At 43.4% G+C, this 22,252-nt stretch overlaps 1 protein-coding gene across 12 annotated transcripts in view; it reads right to left on the bottom strand.

Annotated features, from left to right (window-relative positions):
• The window catches only part of BIN1 (bridging integrator 1), a 97,065-nt gene extending 77,443 nt beyond the window's left edge, over positions 1 to 19,622 (bottom strand). For all 12 annotated transcript variants that reach the window (XM_050339432.1, XM_050339434.1, XM_050339440.1 and 9 more), the window contains exon 1: positions 19,456 to 19,622. In XM_050339432.1, coding sequence (XP_050195389.1) covers positions 19,456 to 19,539 — 84 coding nt within the window. In that variant the 5' untranslated portion in view covers positions 19,540 to 19,622. The remainder of the gene's footprint in view (positions 1 to 19,455) is intronic.
• Positions 19,623 to 22,252: the final 2,630 nt, after the last annotated feature.

Here is a 22,252-nt window from a genome sequence, read left to right as displayed (position 1 = left end):
AACAGGGATAGATTCCAACAGCGCTAGGAAACAGGATGGGGCAGGAAAGAGGCTGGGCTGTTCCAACCTTCTGTGCACCTCTGACTTGCACTGCAGGGGACTGCATACCAAAGGGACCTGGCTCTTAAGAAGTGCACCATCCTAAGAACCTTCAGGCACTGGCTAGGAGACCTGGAATCCATCTTCTGTAGACAACTTAATCAACCTGTCTTGCCAAACTTGTATTTCAACAGAACTAAAGATTTCCCACCCATTCCTAAAGAAAGACAAGCCTTTTTCTTTCTCAAGATAAGCTGGTGAATTCTGATCTCGGCATTTCAAATTTTTTTTTAACTCTTAATTATACAAGGAAGATGAAGGTAAGTCAGCCACATTTTCAGACAAACTTATTCAAATTCAAAGTGTTTTAGGAACTAGTTTATATTTACCCAAAACTTTGGCTTTGCTCACCAAGAATAATTTCCAAGCCTCAGTTTTTACACACTTTCTATAATGCTTCAAGTTCTCACCAAGATTCAAGTGATAAAAAAAAAAAAAAAAAAAAAATACAATGGTAAAGCTCCAAAGCACTTCTGTGTGTCCAGCTTCCATCTAGCTGTACCACAGAAACAACATTCAACTCTGGGACAGCCAAAACTAGTTGGATTGTGTACCAGAACTCATCAAATGCTCACAAGAAACAAGAAAACTGGGAAGGCACAACTCAGAATCAAGGTTTCACGGGTAACATGAACTTGTTGTCATATCTACTACATGTTGTTCATTTAGATATAGTAAGTACCAAGAGTAACAGGCATTACTGAGCAGAAAACACACCCCTGAGTATCCAGGATCCTTAATTTCATACATCCAATTTCAGAGCATATATAGTACTGTATACTGCACAAATCATTAATTAAACTTTTGTACGACAAAAAAGAGCCAACGCACCTTGATATGTTATTTCCTCACTAACAACCACAGCCCTATTATTAAATGCAGTCCAGGATCAAAGAGGCAGCTTTATCTGGATTCTGGCTGCACAGCTGCCACAGGCAAAGGTTGAAGATTATGGGAGGAGAAAGAAAAAAAGGGAGAAAAGAGGATCTAGAACAAGAACTGAACAGATATTACTGTGGAATAGCACAAATCCTGAGAAAGAAGTCTTAGCTTGGAAGAGGAAGTGTTGCCTGTGTTTCAGCTGGTCTATAATTAGAGGACAGAAAAATCTGAAAAGTGAGTTGTCTGATGTGATAGCTTCAGGCTTTCCAAGAGCAGCAAAACACAGCCAAAGCACCACAGTTGTCCTTTTCTGACAATAAAAAGGAGCTGTGAGCACATCCACATGACCAGGCTTCTAGGGCTTCCCCTGGATCTCACTGGGAAAGCCCTTCTTGGTAGCTGAGGAGGGTATCCAGGCCTTAAGCACTTGGCTTTCTGCCAAGTACAGTGATGGCTGGGGATTACCATGTGGGATCGAAAGGAAGATGTGATTTGAAGTAGGAACTTTAAGGATGCACAGCTGATGCTATCTAGACATTAGGAGCTTTGCAGTTAATAGGACAGAAATATATGCAGAATCAGAGCCCATCTCCAGTAGAGAACCAGTTTCTTGTGAAGGAACAGTATCCAGCTGCAACTATTTTTCCACATGCACCTGTGGATGAAATTCTTGGACATCTTCCTCTGAAACAAACCCAGAACCTTCCTCAGTATCAAAAGAAACAAGTGCATCACACTCCGCACTGGTACTGCCCCATGCACTGCAAGCACAAAACACTTTTTTTCTCATCTCTGACTCCAGAGCAGGGACATAAATAAACCAAAGATGCTTGCTGCAAGCAGGCAGCCTCTGTTTCTGCCAATGTTCACCACCACAGACAACACAAGCCTAACACATTTCTGCTACAAAGAGCAGGGCAGTCTTCCCTGCAGTCCAACAGCACTGTCAGGAGGAGAGCAGGCTGTGTGTGAAGGCTTGGTGCACATATGCATGTCCTCAAAGATTTTTCTCACCCCAACACAGAACCACTTCCTCCTCATTATTTGAAGATGTCAGAATGAGACCTCTACAGAACAACTTGCCCATGGCTGTACAAGGAGTCGGCAACAGTGGTACAAAGCAACCTTAAATTACGTGTCATCATCATCACCATGGCTAGGCTTCGTGAACGAAGATTTGAGAGGGGCTCTACCCACGCTTGCTACAAGCACGCTGATGGCTAAAAAGGCCAATGCATTAACCTTTATTACAAAAGGAATGGAGAAACTGCTACAGTTCCTTTCAAAACCAGGAAAAGCTGCACTGAAAAATTGCCTCTCACAGATGCACTGTATAGTTTTGTGCAAATCATGATGCCCTTCCATATCCTTACCTTTCCTTTCTGTCATAGTGGGGCTAGTATTCTCACATAGAGGAAGCATGATAAAAAAAGCAAGTGCATGATTTCACAACTCCTGAACATTGTTCCTTACCATTGTTGGGACCATTGTGTTAGCAGCATACATATGCAAGATAAGATTTCTGACAGGTAGGCAAGCCCAGCTGGTAGCAGTAGCTGAAGGAGACAGATATTATGTTCCTGGCTCTCAGCCGTCCAGGTTTCAAGCACCGGGTAATGGTGAAGGCAGGATGAAAAACTTTTGTAACCTTGAGTCAGGTTTGCATAGGCTGAATCTCAGCCACACAGGGTTTTTTCCTTCTAAAAAGCAAGGACACCACCAACAACAAAAACATGAAAGCTAAAGGGTTCAAAAGAACATTCACAGATGGTCAAAGAGAGATTTACTGCCTGAGTGAGACAGGACTATCTATGCATCCAGGGTGCTTAAATATTAGTCCCAAGATATACTAACAGAGGTAAATAAACAATGGTTACTCTAACCCTCTTTTTTTCCTGCTGTCCACATGTTACTAGCTAGAACTAGTTCTGAAGCCCAAAGAAATGAGTTGCATCAGTGCAGCATGCCTCAAGGACAAAGCACAAGGACAGGAGAACTGACTGACTGACCCCACACCATCATGTCCTCCTATTCTCCCCCCTGCAAGACTCTCTCAGAGCAGCCACAGATGACTTTAGCAGAGGATATCCCAACTTGCACCTTTTCTTTTCTTTACAAAACTGGAAAAAAAAAAATCAACTCAAGCATGACTAACAGTTAGAAGGAACAAAAAGAAAGCTGATCATTGGATTGTAGTAAGGAAGCCATAGAGCCAGACAACAAAGGCAGAAGAAAGAACTATACATGAATTTTCATCTCTCAGCCTGTCACCATGAAAATAGATTCTGTTTTCATACATTTTCATCAAGTTGCCAACCACTTGTTAATGTTCCTGCTTATCCTGGCCACAGCTTCAGGGTAACACATTAATAATCTATCCAGGTTGGTACATGCACATGGGTTAGAGTAGAAGAGCTACCATTACTACTGGGGACAATATTCTATGAATACAAATATCATCAGAAGGTCAGAGAACTAAGGAAGGTGGCAGCAGGGGGAAGAAATGAAGGAAGAATTTGTTCTCTTGGCACACCTTGTTTTGCATTTTTTTCATCTTCATCATCCAGAGACTCCTTACAGGTAAGTGCTTTAGCATGGCACAAGAGTCTGAACATCTTTCAGATCCCAGCTTTCCCCTTTCTGCATCTTTCCCAGTAAATTCACCGCAGAAAAGATCTTGAGGATGGGGGAGGACAGGTCAGGAAAGAAACAGGAAGGACTTGGATAAACACCCAGTGCCCAGCTCTGATAAGCAACCCTATACTAACAGAGCAACTGAACAATGCACCCTGCTTGAACCAGTTTTCTCCCAATTCCAAGCATTTTTGGTTTTGTGGTGTTTTTTTTTTTTTTTTAAAAAAAGGACATCAACCAAGTGTTTTGACTTTCCATGTGCAAGGGAGCTGATGTTTACATTACAAAGATTTTCTTAGTGCCACAGATCCACTAACAGCTCAAGGAGGAACAGAGAAGGAAGCTCTGAAGGCAGACTCTAAACACAACAAACTCACCTCCAAAAATAAGTATTTGTTTCATCTGATGAGGAAAAAAAAACGCTTTACTTTCTGCTCTCAACTCCATGAAACAAGGAATTAGTCAACCCTTAAAGATGACACCTGGTTGCTCACTGTCAGGAGACCTAAGATGCAAGAATAGCTAATTTTTTTCTGGCTCTTCAACCCCTCCCCCTACTCATTCTGGCTAAAAATACCCATCGATGCTTTTGATACCCTTCCATATCTATGGCATGACTGGCTTCGGACCCGTGCCATCCCTGGGCTTGAAGAATGTGCTGCAGGGTTCTACCCTCAGCAGAGCTGTCAGCTGTCCCTCTGCCTCCCGCTGCCCATCACCCAAGGTTGGCAGGCAGGTATTGCAGGCTCTCAAGAGAGGCTTTATTTCCAAGGAATCACTGCCACTCCACTGTCCCGTCCTGGTTTTCATTCACAGCCCCATTCACGATCGTGAAACTTTAACTCACACAGCAAAGCAACTTGTGTTACTGTTAGTTCTTGATCAGGGACTCACAGTATCTGTGTGTGCAGGGCTGTGAGGACAGACCCTGAGCACTGCACATACAGCCCGTGCCAAGGCCAGCAAGAGCCTTAAGGGCAGGACTCAGTCCCCACAAACACCTGCTTCAGAAAGACAAGGCACACCATCACGCTCTAGGGATTTCTTTGTCAACCTCTTTCTTTCCTGTCCTTCTAAAGTAGCACTTTTTTTGAGGAGAGCTGGCACTAGTGTCACTTCCCCTACAGAAAGTTTCATTTCCTCCTCTGGAAGATCCACTCCAGCCCTCATTCCTTCCCGTTCTTCATTACTCCTGGGTGCAGTTGGATTCTGTTTCTGTTCAGCTCCCTAAAACAAATTTTGTCAGATCTTCTCTTGTGTCAAGGAGACCACTTCCATTCCCTTCCTCAAGCAGCCTGTGCAAATGCCAGCACAGTGACCAGGTCACTCCTTCACTCCCTTCTTCCACTGTCTACCACCAAGAGGGCTCCTCACCAACCCTACCCACTCATGGATATCAGAGATCCAGCTGCTGTGCAACATCCAGCTGCCTCCCATTTGAGATCCTAGTGTCCCAACTTGTAGGATCCTGTTTCCCTTACACCACAGGAGAGGGTTGGAGCTAGAAAACACAGAGATTTTATAGCAATTCCAATTAAGATGTCAAGATCTAGAGGGACAGAACAATCCTTTATTTTTTCCATATTTTCTTCCAGAATGCTTTCCTTAGTACGTCAAGCATCACTAGAACTCATTAGTGACAGTTTTAATAACTCAACTTCCCACACAAGCACCTCACCATCTTCCTCCTCAAGCTCTTCAAGGAAGGACAGTTCCCCAGAACTGTTTCTCAGGTTGACTTTTTCACAAGCAGACTGCACTGCTCTCCATAACAAGTCTGCCAGCTCAAATTCACCTCCTGAGCACCTCCCCCTTCCTCCAAGTATCCATCAGCTCCCTTTAATCCACCCTCCTGGATAATGAGAGTAATGCTCTTTAAGCACATAACTATGACAGGGCAAATCCACTCTCTGGCTGCAGGTTGTGTTAGAGGGCACAGTGACCCTGCAGGTAATGTAGTTGGAACATTATGCTCCAGAGCCTCCAAATAATCCAATCGTGGAGAGGGCTCCCCAGAACAGGACATGAGCACTGCAGAAAAGGCACTTTTGCTGAGTTTCCTGGCATACCAGGGATACCTGGCTAGACAGCAACTTACTGCAGTCCTAAATCAAAGTGTTCCTTCCCTTCCCCCAACCACCCTGGACATCTTCTCACCTAAGTTAAGAGTGACTTCAGATGAATCATTCCTCCCTGCGTGAAAGAAAATCACCTTAAGAGCTAGCAGCATTATTTTCCCTTCTTTCCCAGTAACTTGTCCAGGTTATTGGCATTCATACTGTACTGCAGTTGTCAAGTCAATACACTGGGATACTGAAGGAAAAGCCACTTGGACTCTTCACCATCACAACAGACTGCTTTTCCAACTCCCTGGTAACACTGACCTTGGAGTAGGAAGTGAAAAGGAGGTTCTGGTACCCATTGCAGGAGAACCCAAACTGGTGCACCATGAACCAACAGAACGGGAAAGCTGCTGTTTGCATCTATAAAATACCTTGAAATTAAGGTGGCAAGGAGCTGTAACATCATTTTGCTTTCTTTTTTGTCCCATGAGAACAGCCAGTTAGATTTCATTAATCTTTGCAGCTGTAGCCTCAGCTCTTACTCCCCTTTACACAGTAAGTCAGTCAGCTCACCATGCACATGAACAGGCTGGAGCGGGGGGGCAAGTTTGTCACCCATCCCTGGCAGCCCAACGAGCTCTGAGATTTAGGGAATTCAGTCAGGAGCCTGGCAGTCAAGGGTAGAGAATACATTTTTTCATTTTATGGTAACAACTGAGTTTTGCTGCCACTTAGATTAAAACCAAAACAAAAAGAAATTGAGGTGATGGCAGAGCTTTACCCTTGAGACAGGACATTAACATTAAGGATGTGGCTTCTTAGATAAAAATCCCTCAAGTGACTTTCAGAAATTACTGATATGTAGCACAGACCTTTTTGAAACCACCCTCAACAAAAAGGCCAGTACAAGTAGGAGACTGGCCCAACAGCACTGCAACAAAAAGCCAGCCACAGAAATAGGTGAATATCAGTTGTTTGGTATAAACTGAAACCTGAGTAGGAGCAAAGATCTAGCTTTAAAATCTGTATTGCAAGAGAAAATTAATGCACCTTCCATAGTTCTAATATCAGCCTTTAAAAGGATTGCTTTTCACAAGAAAACAGCCATACTCGCAGTTTAGGAAAACAGTACATCTCCAGGATGCAAGAGCTATTTTTCTCAAGGCATGTTTACAAAAAGACACAAATAAATCCCCAGTTCTCCGGATGTTTTGCAAGCATTATCTCTCACCACTTTTGCACATGGCCAATCAGTTAAGATAAAAGGTTCTCTTACCTACCTAGCCATAGGCTCAAACCAAACATCTGCTGTCCCACAGAAGGCACTTGCCTCGAGATGTTGGAGTGGCTGGGGCCCCCAGTGTGCATCCAGCACTGACCCAAATCCTGTCATTCCAGGATTTTTTAAATGAAGATTTTAGTCTCTTGACTATTTTCAACATTTTAGGTTGTTTCTTCCTCCTCCACCCACAGGTTTTGCAGTTTAGCTTCCATCATCACTCAAGTCTAAATCAAGTGATGATACAGCAGGAGTGGTGCTGTGACAGACAGCAGAGAAAAGCAAATCCCCTTCTCACTGACACGATGCTTGGTCTCTGCAGTCACATTGTGCTACACTCACACACTTGTAATGCAGCTCAGTGTCTGCCTACCCCTAGGCCATCCAACCACCTTCAAAACCAGGTTCTTTTTAAAAGCTCCTGCTACATTGGTTGATTTACCTTGTTCTGTTACTCCTATCTCCCCCTCTCTGTCTGATTTCTTTAGGTCATTTTGCATTATGCCAGCCCTGTGGCTACAGCCCAAGCACTAAACTTGTACTCTAGCCTTAATTCAAAGATTGGGTCTCTATTATAACAAACATTATGTAAGAAACTGAAACAAGAATTATTTCCTGCTTTTTTCTTCCTTAAATTTTTCTATGTTCCCACCTCCTCACCCACTCCCAAACATTTGACTGATACATCATCTTCCTCCAGGTCTAACTCACTGTGTTATTAAGTGGATTTTTTCCCCCTTCCAAAAATACATGAGCTTGCCTTGCTATATAAAAGTTTATTAGGAAAAAATATTGGGGTTTATTTATTTACCTTTTCCTTTGCTTGACAGATTTTCACAGTTAAAAAGAAAGCACAGATATTTTGCACTTTTACCCTTTACTCTTCATCCTCCCATTTATCTTGAAGAACATGAAAATGTCCTGCTTTTTCACCACCCAAGCAAATCCTGGTAAATGCAATTTAAACTTCACTTTCAATTTTTTTCTCTTCTAATTTATATCCTTCAGTCAGGGTTTTCAGAGAGTCAGAATATAAAAGAAAGAGAATGTAAAATTAAGAAGTCAGATGAAAGGTATGGACTCAGCAAGCTGAGTTGGGACAGAGGCCAATGCCCCAGCTCAGGCATCACCCCACTGCACTGTGGTCACCAATTCAGCCATACTTTGGGCTTATTTCCACTTCATCCTTACCTCAGGACAGATCCTCTCTTGAGCAACCTGCATTGCTAGTCTTTCCCCTGTCTCTGTACTTTTTGCTGCCCCTCTAGTGCCCCATCTGGAACATACTATCAAATGTACCTATGCAAAGAGAGACATGAAATAAAATCAGCACAACCAGAGGGATGGTAATGGGGCAGCAGCGTAAGGAAAGGAGAAGAAAAGGTGCAGCTGGAGATGATATTCTCCATGGTGATGTAGTTTAAGAGTGATGTGAAACTGCTGGCCCAGCAGGAGTAACTGGGTCAGTTCAGACTTCAGTCTGACAAAGACAAGATTTTATCTACAGGCAAGTGGATGGAGACTCAAAGTGTTTCAGCAGCAAGTGTGCAGAGCAGAAGACAGGACAGCAAGATAACCATTCAGAAGTGGTGACTTCTTCCACCAGAACAAACCCAACACCAGAAACAGGCACCTACCTTGAGAAGTGGGAGAGATTAAGAATCTTAAGAGCTTAAGATGGCTTCAGACTTCTAATGCTTCAACCTTGACACCTTAAGCAGATGGCCCAGTTCCAGAGGTGCTGAAAACTCTCAGCTTCATCAGAAGACACAAGCGCTATTGGGGTCATCCTGACCATTCAGCCTTGGTTTGTCAAGTCTGAGGTTCACAGGCTGCACATGTCTACCACTCTACCAACATAGATGCCCAAGAGATAGACCACTGAACTGACAGCTGTTAGGTGTGCTGGTGTAACCAAGCCATATGCAGTTGTATGCCTAATTCACAACTTTACATGTAATTTTTTTCTAGTTATTTTGCTCTTATTCAAAACAGGTAGCTAAAACCACTGAATTCTCACGTTCGTGCTATTCAGCCAACCAAAAACTGTAGAGAATATGTATCTATGGATATCCTGTAAATAAAGAAGGAGGAAATGTCAGTCTTCAAGAAAGCGGGTAAGTTTCCACCCTACCTTCTTTCTGCCCAGGTTTAAGCAGATACCAAATAGAGACTAAAAAATGCAGGCACAACTGTGGAGCTACATAGTAGCCACATCATAGCTCTGTAGTTAATAAGGTCAAATGGCATCACTTAATTCATTTGGCATCAGTGTGACATTCCAGGCAACAGGACTTCAGCAACATCAATGTCTATTACTTGGGTAGGCATTTAACACCGCTTAATTAAACCCTATCTATAGCCAACAGTAACACTAGCAAGAGGAATAGACAGTATAAATAGTGCTGTTTGCACAGATCCCCCTTCTCAATTCCTCTGCCTCCTCCTCTGCAACACTCATTTTAAACGCTGATACTTTTGCAAGAAGTATTTTTATTTTTACGCAGGCCCCAATGTGAAATGAAACAACCAAACCAGGAAAAAACATAAGAGGCATTTGAGGCCATGTGTGAACTGGAGAAAGAGATAAAGGAGCAGGTGTGTGCTAGGAGGGAGAGGGGCAGAGGAGCTCTTATAAGGCAAAACAGTGCTAGAAGAGGGACTCCAGAAGGGACAGGCTGGATGTAGAGCCTTAATAAGCTGGGAAAGCCCCTGTATGGGTTCACAACCATCTTGCTGAGCAAGGATGGGAGTTTCTCAAATGCAGGACAGATATGGAACACATAACAAGCACAATGGAGTGAAGAGAAGACAGCTGGATAAGATGTTGAGAATTCTTGAGCTGGAGAGCAATAGCTGCAAGGGATCAGATGTGGGGGAGAGATTTAGGAACAGTGCACTCCACAGCCCTCAGGCTGGATTAGAGAGTATGGTTTGTCCCATCAAAGTGGGAGCATATGGATTAACACAGTTCTTGGTTCTTCCCAAGGGGCTTTTGAACAGGTCTTTTTCCTTTCCACCCAAGAGGATTGCTTTTACTTCAGCAGAGCTGGAAGATGGGTAACAGCAAATTGGAGAACTGGGCTTGATACACTAAGTTCTCCTGCTGTGAATGAGTGTTAAGTCCATCAGCTTCTTTGCCAAAGCACTTGCTAAGAATCTGGGCCACACTGTTTTTGGACAAGAAAATCACCACAAAGTGCTCCCCAAAGAGTATCCTCAAAAATTAAGGCCTCAAATGGAGACTTGGGATTGCCAGCTTAGAAGACATTCCAGCTAAAAACACCCCAGCACCAAGTTGATCACCTTCATTCAGCATGGTAACAGCTCTTTTAACATACTAAACCCACTGCCTCATCAAAAGGGCATCCAGCCCTGATAACACACACTTCCTCCCTGAGTTATTTATGGTCACCAAGGGTCAGGGAATAAGGAGAGCAAAAGCCTGCAGCTTGGCAAAAAATTCTAGTTCTGGCAACTGATTCCGATACCCATTCACAGACAAGTCCCAGACCACAAGCAACTTCGTGCAGCACATCACTACAGGGCTCTGTGATCAACTGGTCACATCACCCCAACTGTCTCTGACTCCCACCACAGTCAGTCTCTATACCCTCCCCTACCAGCCCTGTACATACAGCTGTTCTTCCTCTACAAAGAAAGACTATCTATTTTTCCAATTTCTTCAGCTTATTTTCATAAAAATCTTACTGTTCAAAAATAGCCCTGCACCCTTGCCTACAAAGCAATCCTTTTCAAACTTCTGCAAAAACATCTGAACACCCTTTTAAGTCTTCTGGAATGCAGAGTTTTACTGAAACAAACCAGAATTATCTTAAGTAACTAAGACTATCCAGTATTTACATTAGAATTGTTTTAGGATAGGGAATGGCCTTTTTTGTTAATACACAATGCAATCACACTGCAGATACTAACAAATAATCATACTGTCTGTAAACATGATGAGGGAAACATTATCAGAGTGGATACATCCTCTTAATGGCTCAAGTTTGTTAACACACACAGCTAAACTTGGCCTTTTGCAATGGCTGTTCAGCCTAAACATAAAAGAGAAAGATCTCAGTATCCTCCTATATATCCTATGTATCCTACAGTATCCTCCTACTGTAGAGATTGGTTCAATACACAGAACAGTTATTTCACTCCTCTGCTGAGGAAGGTGTACCTTAAGGAGTGTTTCTGTGCAGAACCCAAGGGTATTTCTCCACCTGGGTGATTTTAAACTCTTCATGAGCACTCTTCCTCTTACAGAAGCTGCCATGCTGCTCAACAGAATTTTTCTAAAAATATATTTTCAAGCAACCTTTGAAATATGTTGTCCCCTGCTACAATAATTCAAACCCATTTTGGGCCTCTTGTATAAGAATCAACATTTGGACCAGAGGGGTTATGTTGCACCCACAGAGGGCAAAGAAAGTATCTCCCCAAGAAAACATTTGACTGCCTGAAAATTCAAAATTAACGAGCTGAACATTCAAATTCCAGAAAAGAAATTCTCTGATTTTTTTTTTATATATTTTTTGGGTTTAAATATTTTTTGTTTTTTACCCTCAAGGTATTGCCCATTTTTCCCCATAAGTACTGAAGAAATAGAAATGGAAATAAGTCTGGTCCTTTCTCTCTAAGACTCATGGAGCTGGTAGGATCAAAAGAATGGTTAAGTTTACCTACAAGGGTAGGAGAGAGTTACAGGACTGGCATATCTGTTAAGTGAAAAAGATGCAAATACCTACATTTTCTTCAAATGTCAGTCTTTCTACCTTATTCGGTATGTTTACATCTGTCACTGGCACCATTCCAAATAAATCCAATACAATAGAATTGCTATTTCACTCCACAAATACCATCAAACTCAGCTCTGAGTTGGTTAAGTCACAGATTACTGTTTCTGGCCTGATAAAATGCGCAATCAAGCCAAGTAGTACAAAGGAAAAGAAAAAAAAAGCGTAAACACTTCTAGCTGTGTTTTCAAACAGTGTAGTTTCTGTACTACTGAAGTTCCCTTTCCATCCCTGATGGCAAACAAGCCTTCAGCTCCCTCTAATACAGTTTCAAAGCAGAGTATTAGCAATTGCCCAGTGAAAAATGTTTATAGTTCAGCTATATCGACTTCTAATCTCTCTTCTAAAGAGCTAACTTTGAAAACAACTGAGAAACCAGTGTGGCTCTTAAAGCAGGTTTAACAAAAAGTTCTAAACATACTTAAAATAAGCAAACCAAATGTGATCAGTGAAGAGTTACCAAAAAATATAAATTATTTCAGAACAGGTTACCAGCTTTCTGAATCTGCATGTCAATTCCTTGCAGAGAGGCCAGTACTTCAGAATTCGATTTCTGTGTATCATCAAGAGATTAAATGCAGCCCATGGTTTCCTCAGAGGGATTAGTTGTTATTAGGCACTGCTTTCCTCCTTATTGGTAAAGTTTGCACTCTCCATCCTGCCTGGCAGCCTATATTAGGAACACACTGCCACCCAGACTTCTCCTTTCTTGAAAAGAAAGGGACAAAAAGAAAGGCGACACTGTCTGGCTTTCGTGACTCTCATGACTCTCCTAACCGCACTTCTCTGTAAACACCAACTTGCAAAAACTTTAACCTGCCAGCCACAGGTCTGAGTAAAGTTTACTCCAGCACAGCCTACATAGTAGAAAAATCTATGTTATACTTGTGTACTTGCAGAGGTCTGAGCAAACACAGTATCTATTCCTCATTTCATAAGCTGCTTCACAGTGATTCTGTGAGACCTCTGTTTAGGTCTATGAATGCCAGAAGTTCTGGGTTCCAAGTTTTCCACAAATAACTCCCTGCTCTTACAAACCCTTCCTGAATGCAAGCTCACAACATAATAAAGGAGAAACTCAGAAAAGAAAGGAGAGAAAAGGGGGAAAAAAATAATAAAACAACTGTAAAACTTAAGCAGGTTGAAGAGTTTCTATCCCCAAGTGCCAGGGCTGTTCCTTCAGACCACAGAACTGCAAATCTAAAGAGAGGTATTTTCTGAGTAGCAGCTAAGAAAAAAAACTATGCAAGCAAGTTGGCATAATGTAAGCCAAAACACAAAAAATACTCATCACTCCTATTTGCTGATAATTAATACATTTTCAATTTTTCTCTGGGAATGTGGGACAGAACCCACCCTGCAGTACTTGCCAGCTTTGTGAAGATCAAACAGCTTCAGAGGCTAGCAAAGCCAGAACATGTTCCAAGGGAAAACTGAACTGTCTGAGCTCCATCAGTCAGTTGGATGCCCCTGCTGAAGAGACACCTGACAAGATTTATTCATCCCTTGCACCACTGCCAACAGTTCAGGCATATCTGCAGAAGTTCCTCACTCCTGTTCTGACAGTATTAAGTAGTCAACTAATACCACATTTAAAATTGATTTTAACTAGCAAGACAACGGAAATTAATCTCTCTCTCTCAACCCTTTCCTGTGAGAGATGTCCCCTTTTAGCTCAGTGGTATGAATGCCAGAACAGTACGGGTTTGCTGGCACTTGTGCATTTAATATTGCAGGTGTTGGAGTAAATCAAATATACAGGCCCTCCAGAGAAGGCTAAAACACAGCCTGATGTCATTACAGACTTTAGTGCACTATTCTACCTCCCAGAGTGTACCAAGTGTGCTTTATCCATAATTTAATATTTGTTCCCATCTCATTGCTATGGGGTAGAGAATCCACAGTCTCCTGGTCAACATCAATACAGTCTTATCCCACACGAGAAGAAGCTGGTCTGCACACTGAGTTGGCCAGCCCACTTAGGGACCTGAGCTGTGGCCAGTTCAAGATGACAGATGTGTCTGTTCTGCTTGGGCAGATTGAGTCCAGCTTCATCATCACGTTAAGTTGCCAGTACAGAACTTCTGGGAAGACAGACTGATCCCTCTAGGTACAGGTAGACAGCCAGGACTGTAAGATGATCCTGGCAAAGTTGCAGAACTCACAGAGTGGGCAGCTCAGGTGTCTGGTCACCATCACAACAGTGGAAAAAATAGCCACTTTAATACCTGTTAACCTAAGACACCTTCTTATAACTCCAGAAGTTTCTAGAACCAGAGCTTTATTGCACACCTGATGCCAAGCAACAGGGTCTTGTCTCTCTGTCCAAAGAACCACGAATAAAGTAAAACTTGCATTATTCCCAAAGACTCCAGTCCAGCTAGGTGCTGAACATCTCTGGCTGCGCTCAGCTTTCCTCAATTGCTTGGCCAGCCATGTCATTTGAAAGTCACACGCCAAGAGCAACCCTGATGTTGGGAAAGGAAATGTTTCTGCCTGGAAACACAAACGTTGCCTAACAGTCAACATGCAGGATGGAGAGGCCAGACAAGTTTGATGTCACCTCCTGAGAGATGAGCTCTCTAACACTAACTCTATCCAGCCTAGAGCCTCATTAAAAAGAGATCTTCCAGATCCCACTTTATAAACCTGATCTCACAGGAACTGCATTGAAGAGGACTGGCTGCAAGACAAGAACTTACACGGAACATAAAGTGACGAGGAATAGGGCTGGGCCTTTTCCAAACAGAAAATTCATCCATCCATGAGATTTCTGCTTCTTAAAAGAAATTTGTTAACAACAGCCAGACAGAGGGGCACCTTCAGCAGGGCACTGTAAGCGCCCTGCCAATCAAACCATTCCATGGGCAAGGAAACATGTGGAGCCTGGTTTCCTATTTCACCTCCTCCCTGCCCCATGCAGATTATCTGATACCAGTAATACAGTCTGAGCTCATACTGGAATCATCTGTACATTAGGGGCATTAGTTCAGACCTCTCTCCTCTATCCAGTGCCCGTTTTCCAGCAACCCGTAGGCACAAAGTACCTTTAAGACTCCACCCACCACCTAAGCCCTGCATTCTTGAGAAAGCAAGCTAACAAAAATAAAGTAAAAAGCCCTTTTCTTGTCATCTGGGGAATACCTCAGGAAAAACACAAAAAGTTTCATGCCAGATCAGTAAAAGAACAATTCTTGTAGCCCTTCAGGCTATTTGTACTTCATTGTCACAGCAAGGCCAATTGCACAGGGTAGGATGATTTGTTGGCAAAGACAAGCAAAAAACACAGAAGCTTTGAAAAGATGGAAGGATGCTGAAGGAAAACCAGTAAGGAAGTTCTCTTCTCCCAAGTAGGTAGATGTGATACTTCTCAATAATAGAGCTTTCTGCATCTACCATTTTTATATACAATCCTCTCTCCCCATCTGCAATTTCCACAGATCAGGCAGCCTCTGATAGCCTGAAGACAGCTGTATTTAAACTTGGTTTAAGGTTCTTGGGTGCTTCTCATTAGCATAGACTCCCACCTGCTTCCACAGGGCTGAGATTTCATTCCAGGTATTCTCTCCTGCCATGCTCCACCTATTGGAACTTGTCTTAGAAGGAGAAAAAAAGTCTTATCAGGGCAAACTCAAAACGCAAACCAAGCAAACCCTGTTCCACCCAAACCACAATCCATGATACCAGGACTACAGAGCCCAGCCTCCTCAGACAGTGCAGCCAGAGGAGAGAGGAACTTTGCTCAGGCAGATGGTTTAACCAGGAAAGCCTGAAACACAGATGTGGGTAAATATCAGTGGGATAAAGTAAACCAAGAACTGAAAGCGGAAGCGACATCTCATGGCAACACAGCAATTCGGTGGCAGAGTCTACAACCTAAATGTGACACCCTAACACAAGGGAGTTTGGATGTCCAAACTAAACTTTGCCACGTCCTGGAAAACAAAGCCTTCTCCTTCAGTTAGGGATGGAGAGAAAAAAGGGTTGCCTTGTTTTTTTTGAAAACATGTAAAAAAGAGTAAACCCATGACAAAATAGGTCAATCTATTCATGCCACAGAACAGACTCCTCATTTGGCCCAGCTATATAACAAAAAGTGAAAGACCACCACTACCATAAGCAAGAAACTTCCCATGCTCAGTCTAAATAAAAATAAGTTCATCCCTTTCTACTCCTTTCCACACAAAAATCCTCCCAAGGCAAAAAAACCCAAACCAAACCAAACAAAACCCCAAAACCAAAACAAAGAAACCCAAAACAAACAAACAATCAAACCCTCTGAAAACAAACAAACAAAAAACCTGAAAACTTTCTTTCCAATGTCAACTTTACATACAGCCAACACAATCTTTCCAGTCTGAACCTCTGCCTTATGTGCTGAAGGAAAGAGCTTGATCCTGTGAGGAGGACCTTCACCACCAGTCAAAGTTACTAAACCCCAATTCCTTTGCTCTCCGAGGTCCTCCTGGAACCCGCAGAGGAGTTACCCTCACACCAGGATCGTGTGAAGTCACCAAAATGCTGTTTGAATTTGTCCAAAGCAGAAATGTGCATGTGTAGACTGACACATCAAGAAACAGGACACTCATAGAGGAAAATGAGAATTGTGGAAATCAGGGAGATTTTTAAAATTTGAAAAGTGTAAGATAAAAACTGGTCACAAAGCAGAAACACAAAATTTAACCATGATGATGGATCACAGACATAAAGAATAAACCTCAGTAGCAAAGTTTAAAAGAGCTTGCAAACACAAGGCTCCCTCTAAGACACTGTGATAGCGGAGGCATTAAAATTTTACTCTGTTTTAGGAAGTTTAGAATTAGGAAAGGTCCAGAGCTCAACATCTCAGAAAATCCTTCAGCTAATAGAACAGAACACAACTTCCAGCCTAAATATCCTAATTAGATGCTAAAGGTGATATAGGATAGGAATTAGCAAGGTTATGTGAGTCCTTTCTGCAGGTGGGTTCCTCTGGAGACACTGGCATCAACTCATTTGATACATTTCACTGGACAACGGACAAGTTATTGCCCAGTATTGTACTTGAGGCTACCCCTGAGTAGACACAAAGATTAAATGAGTGCCCAGACCATTTGCAAATAGCACAACCATCCTGCCCCATTATTTCCTGTGGAATTGCTAAAGTGTCTTCCAAAAATAGCCAATAGTTTTGCTGAAAGACTCAAAACAAACAGCACTTCTGAAGGAATATCTTACATAGTTTACATAATAGCCATCTCAGAAGGGAAAAAAGGATGTGTACAGTGTTTCAGTGTGAATTCTGCATTGAACAAAAAGACATCATTCTTTGCTTAATACAAGGCTTAAATTCACCACGAAGGAAATTGCTGAGGTCAAAGCCTCAGGGCTCAAGTTGAGAGGGAGATATCATTCAAAAGGGAAGAACTTTTATCCTAGATTCAAATAAAAATAAGATATGTAAAGGGAACACTGTCAGCTTGTTTAAGCCTCAAAAAAGGAAAAGTTCAACCCAGTCAGCATCCCTTCATAAAAAATTAATACATTTTGAAGCTGTGTACCCAGATCTACCTCTGCACACTTCTGCTTACCTTCTGTCTTATTATTTAACACCTGGTCCTTATCTCCTGACACTTGGTTTACCCTTCCTGCTAAACACAGTACCACAGTTAAAAACTAAATACCACAAGAGTATTACCAGTACAGTGTCATAACCACTGATGCCTTCCACATCACATCATATTCAGCTGTATCTTTCCTTACCACCTGAAAGTTAACGTTCACTTATTCTCTTCAGTCAAAGTCTGTCCCTAAGAGACATGGGTAAAACTCCAACATTTCACCAAGGAAGAATTGTTACAGATGATACTGTAGCAGTATAAGGGGGCAAGTCAGACGATGAGGCAAGCAATACCATCTTTTCTTTTTGAGAGCCCAGAGAGAAAAGTTGTTCTGTTTGCATTAGGATAACAACAGCTGAAGGGCCTAGAATTTGTGTTAGCTTATTAAGCAAGTGTTGTGGGTTTTTCCTTTTCTCCTTAAAGGAAAACAAGCTGTGCTTTCTTCTGTGTAAAGCGACAAACAACCGTTTTCAGATCCTGGAAATCACCTGCCATACACAGATAAACACTCGATTATTACTGTTGTGCTCATTCTCGCATCCCCAGTCGCCACCAGGGTGTAAATGAGGAAAGTGAGGAAGTGAGCTAGATCCCCAGTTGAGAGAAATTTGTGGAAAATTATCCTTAGGAAAAGAACCTGTGTGCCTCCAGATAAGAAGCCAGGGAAGGGCTTGGCAGGCAACACTTGGCTCCAAGCTGCACCAGTAAGTACAATAACTTCATCAGCAGGCCAAGGAGCTCAGCCTTTACTACCTACCTTAATATTAATTACAAATATGGTTGCCATCTGGTGGCTAACACAGAATGAAGTTAGCATCTGCGATGAGTTCAGGGTGGGCCAGGTATCAGGAGACAGAGTCCCTGTCCTGTTCCCTCTGGTACCACAGCAAGGTAAAAAAAACCACAGATGTGGTCACAATCACTCTTATGTACAGAGTGAAGCCAGGACCTTGCTGCTACAGTTCCATACTGGATAGTCATTTGGGGTGTTTTCCAAGAAGTCAGGCAAGTTCAAATAATGCTTCTAGTCTTGGTAAGTGAGCTAAAACTAGTGGATACAGCATTTACAACATTAGGCCCAACTGGTCTGGACTGCCATTCTAACCCAGCAGCGTTTTTTTAAGTGTCAGAGACTAGATACAAGGCTCAGGCCAGCACTGCACCTAGCCCCAAACCTTCCAGATTTAATCTAGCTGCTAAAGATAACTCCCGGGGAACAAGAGCAGCAGTGGGCAGATCTGTTCTCCCTCCCTCCCTCCCTCAAAGATGCACCAGTCCTTATTCAGTCAATGTCATCTCACAGCAAACCACTGAAAAACAAGACGAGCGTGCCTGCGATAAAAGCAGCTGATCAATGTCCCTGCGTAAAATGTCCGATAATCCCTACAGAGAGCAGACATCTGGCATCAGATGCAGCATGCCAGAGAAATGAACATGAAAAGTATCCATTGCATATTCCTGGCACCTTTTGCTGGCACAGGGATGGGTGGAGAGCAGCGAAAGGGCCCCCGGGATTCAAAAATCTCCCCCCCTCTCAGCAGACATCGGCACAGTCTTTAAAGGCCGTAAGGCTTTGCCTTTACCACCACTCCAAAATCAGGAGCTCAAGGTCAGTACATTAAGTAGCGACTATTATGCTTTGCTGTTAGAAGATAAGCAGCAGTGCCCATCTCCTTTCCCTCACCATCTTTTGAGGTTACGCGTTTAGCGCTACGGTAAAACACAGAACCGCTCGTGAAAATGCTGCATAAAGCACAACCTAAATACCACAAAGAGAAGGTCTCCTCCTTGCTGAAACAATAAGCATCTACAGATCCAACACAAACGCGCGGCGCTCCGTCCTCCCTCCCCGCTCCCGGCTGAATCCGATGCCATGTTTCTGCAGGCGTACGGTAAGCGCTTACCGCTCGCAATAGGGATATTCTGCACTCTCGGGATGCAAAGGGACCCTAATTCCGCAGGCAGTGAAGGCAGCTGCCAGCCCCCCGCCAGCACCCACTGCGAGACGCATCCCTGCTTCGGGGAGCGGTGTCATCCCCGGTACCCGCACCCCCCACCAACCCCGCATCCCGGGGATGCCCCCCCTTCTTCCCAACCTTCTCCTGCGCCCGGGTCAGCTTCTTCTGGACGTTGCTGGCGATTTTCCCGGCCGTGACCCCCTTGCTGCCCAGCTCGGCCATTTTGCCTCCTCTTTTTACCGGGCGGCTGCGAACGACGGACCGTCAGGAAGGGGGGGGAAAACCCGGCGGGCAGGCGATGGCCCGACCGTCACCGCCACCTCCCGCCTGCCCGTCCTCCCGCCGGCCGCCTTTTAAAGGGATAGTGCTGCCGTAAAGGGAGAAGGGATGGGGGCAGGTTTTGGTCAAATTTCCCCCACCGGGTCCCCGCCGCCGCCTGTCCCGGAGGGGGGCAGGCAGGGTGGGAAAGTCTGGGAAGCATCGCAAGTGATTCATCTAAGGTGATGGTATGAGTTTGCTGTCGTCTCTCACCCTGCAGAAAAACAACATTTTTATTTTAAGAGATCTGTACCACTAATTGTTATCTCTGATTGTCCAAATTCATACAGGCACAAAGTGGGAAATTTACTTCCTTAAAGGAAAGGTATCTGGAAATTAATCAAACACCTGATTTTAAAAGGCAAGCTGAAATTTCAGGAGATTCCATCCCTAAATCATAGAATTATTAGGGTTGGAAAAGTCTTTTAAGATAATTGAGTCCAACCTTTAACCCAGCATCACTGCATTCACCACTAAACCATATCCCCAAATGCCCCATCCACACACATTTCAAACCCTTCCAGAAATAGCAATTCCACCATTTCCCTAGGCAGTTTCTTCCAATGCCTGACTACCATTTCAATGAAGAAATATATTTTCTCAACCTGTTACCTGGGAGAAGAGACCAACCCTCGCCTGGTTACAGCCTCCTCTCAGGCAGTTGTACAGGGTGATAAGGTCTCCTCTGCACCTCTTTTTCTCCAGACTAAACACCCCCAGCACCCTCAGCTGCCCCGATAGGACTTGTGCCCCACTTGGGCCCTTCACCAGCCTTGTTGCCCTTCTCTGGACACACTCCAGCACTGTGATGCCCTTCTTGTAGTGAGGGGCCCAAAACTGAACACAGGATTCAGGATGTGGCCTCACCAATGCCAGCTAAAGGGGTGATCACTTCCCTAGTCCTGCTGGCTGCACTATTTCTGGTGCCAGTGGCCAGGATGCTGTTTGCCTTTTTGGCCACCTGGGCACACCGTCTGTGTATGTACCAACTTATTATGTGTCCCTGGTAAGTGCCTTCACCTCAGGCCTGTGTCTTGGAAAACTAGAATAATCAATCTGCTAGCTTGTCTCACAGGAACCTTATGATGACTGCTTAGTTAATATTTGTACATTTGTGCTGCAATAGAAGCTTTTTTACATATTTTTGGATTTGCACAAGAATTTGGACTCAGCATGGCTGCATGTGATGGCTGTTCCAGTCCGGGAGTAGTGGTGACAGTGGAGGGAGGTGCTTTGTGTGTCTCCACTGCAGAACGCACTGCGGTGCTGGGGCATTTGTCAGAAAAACAACCATGAATGCACAGAGGGCTTTATACACATAACTTTCCCTGAATTCCTGCTACCTTAGTCTGTATGGTATGGCTCTTCATCTGTGTCTCAACTGCTTTTCAGAGTTGTTGCTCCTGGCCTGCCCTTGTCCCCCTTCAGCAAGGCTGGTCGCAGTCATGCCACTGCTTGCACCCCAGCAGGGCTTTGGCTGTGCTTTAATAGATCTACTGGGCAAATACCTTTTGTGAAACTCTATTTCTTTACATGATAGCACAAAGTTCTGCTTCCTGGAATACAGGAAGCCACCTCAGCACTGTTAATCATATCCTAATACTCAGCCCCAAAGCTTCCGTCAGTACCACACACCAGGGCTTGGACAAGTGGTGGAGAAGTTCCTTCCTCATCTGTTTCTGCACACTCACCTTAGCTCTTTGTGAGAGCTCGGCACACAGTGTGCACACAGCACCCAGTACAGCACTGACCAATCCAATGCCCTGCAGAAAATTTAGATATTTAACAAGGTTGTCTTTGTTTAAGATGGAGACTGTCATCTCTAACACCTATTTTAACTGAAAGATGGCACCAAAACCTGCTTGTGTTCCAGGACAGTTTCACACAGCCATTACTTTGCCAGATGAAGATTGTTGTCTCAAGTTTATCCACACAGGGAGTAGCGTAGCACTCACTATTGCAAACTAAAGCCACAGAAAAATGTTGAAGGTGATAACTTGGGAGAGCTAGGCCAGATTTTCCAACTTAAATGTCATTTATTGTTTCCATTTCCGCTTCAGTACTGTTTCTGTTCATTCAGAACTTAAAATAAAAACAATTGTCTTGCCACAGGCCTTAGAAACTGTGGACAGAGAACCTGTCAACACCTCTTTTTTACCCTTCATGAGGCAGTGCCTCTGCATTTCTTGCTTATTAGGACAATGGTTTATTTTTTACGACAAAATCTTAATTCAGAAACCAGTTTAAATCCATGCTACACTTCAATCATGTTAGTAGACATAGTATTCCCATTTAATAAAACACTTGGGCATATGTTTCAGTTGTATATGAGAACAGTGCAGTGATCCAAGACAGACTCAAGCATGTGCATACCCATGATGCCACGCTGTATTGCAAACTGCAAATTCATTCAATTCCTTTCTGGCTTAACATTTAGTATTCTATATGATTAGTATTTAGTATTCATTTAGTATTCATCATCTGTAGATAAACAATAGTGTCTGAAATGCATCTGACTTTTTCCATACTTTTGACCTTGGTATTTTCATATTACTTTTCTTCTCCAGCCTCATCTATAATTTGGCAGCACCTCACTGCTCAGTATCATCTGGGAACA

Source organism: Myiozetetes cayanensis, unplaced genomic scaffold, assembly GCF_022539395.1.
Source record: "Myiozetetes cayanensis isolate MyiCay16 unplaced genomic scaffold, myiCay2020 scf9, whole genome shotgun sequence".
NCBI classification, from domain to species: Eukaryota; Metazoa; Chordata; class Aves; order Passeriformes; family Tyrannidae; genus Myiozetetes; species Myiozetetes cayanensis.
This window is presented reverse-complemented; position numbering and strand designations above follow the sequence as displayed.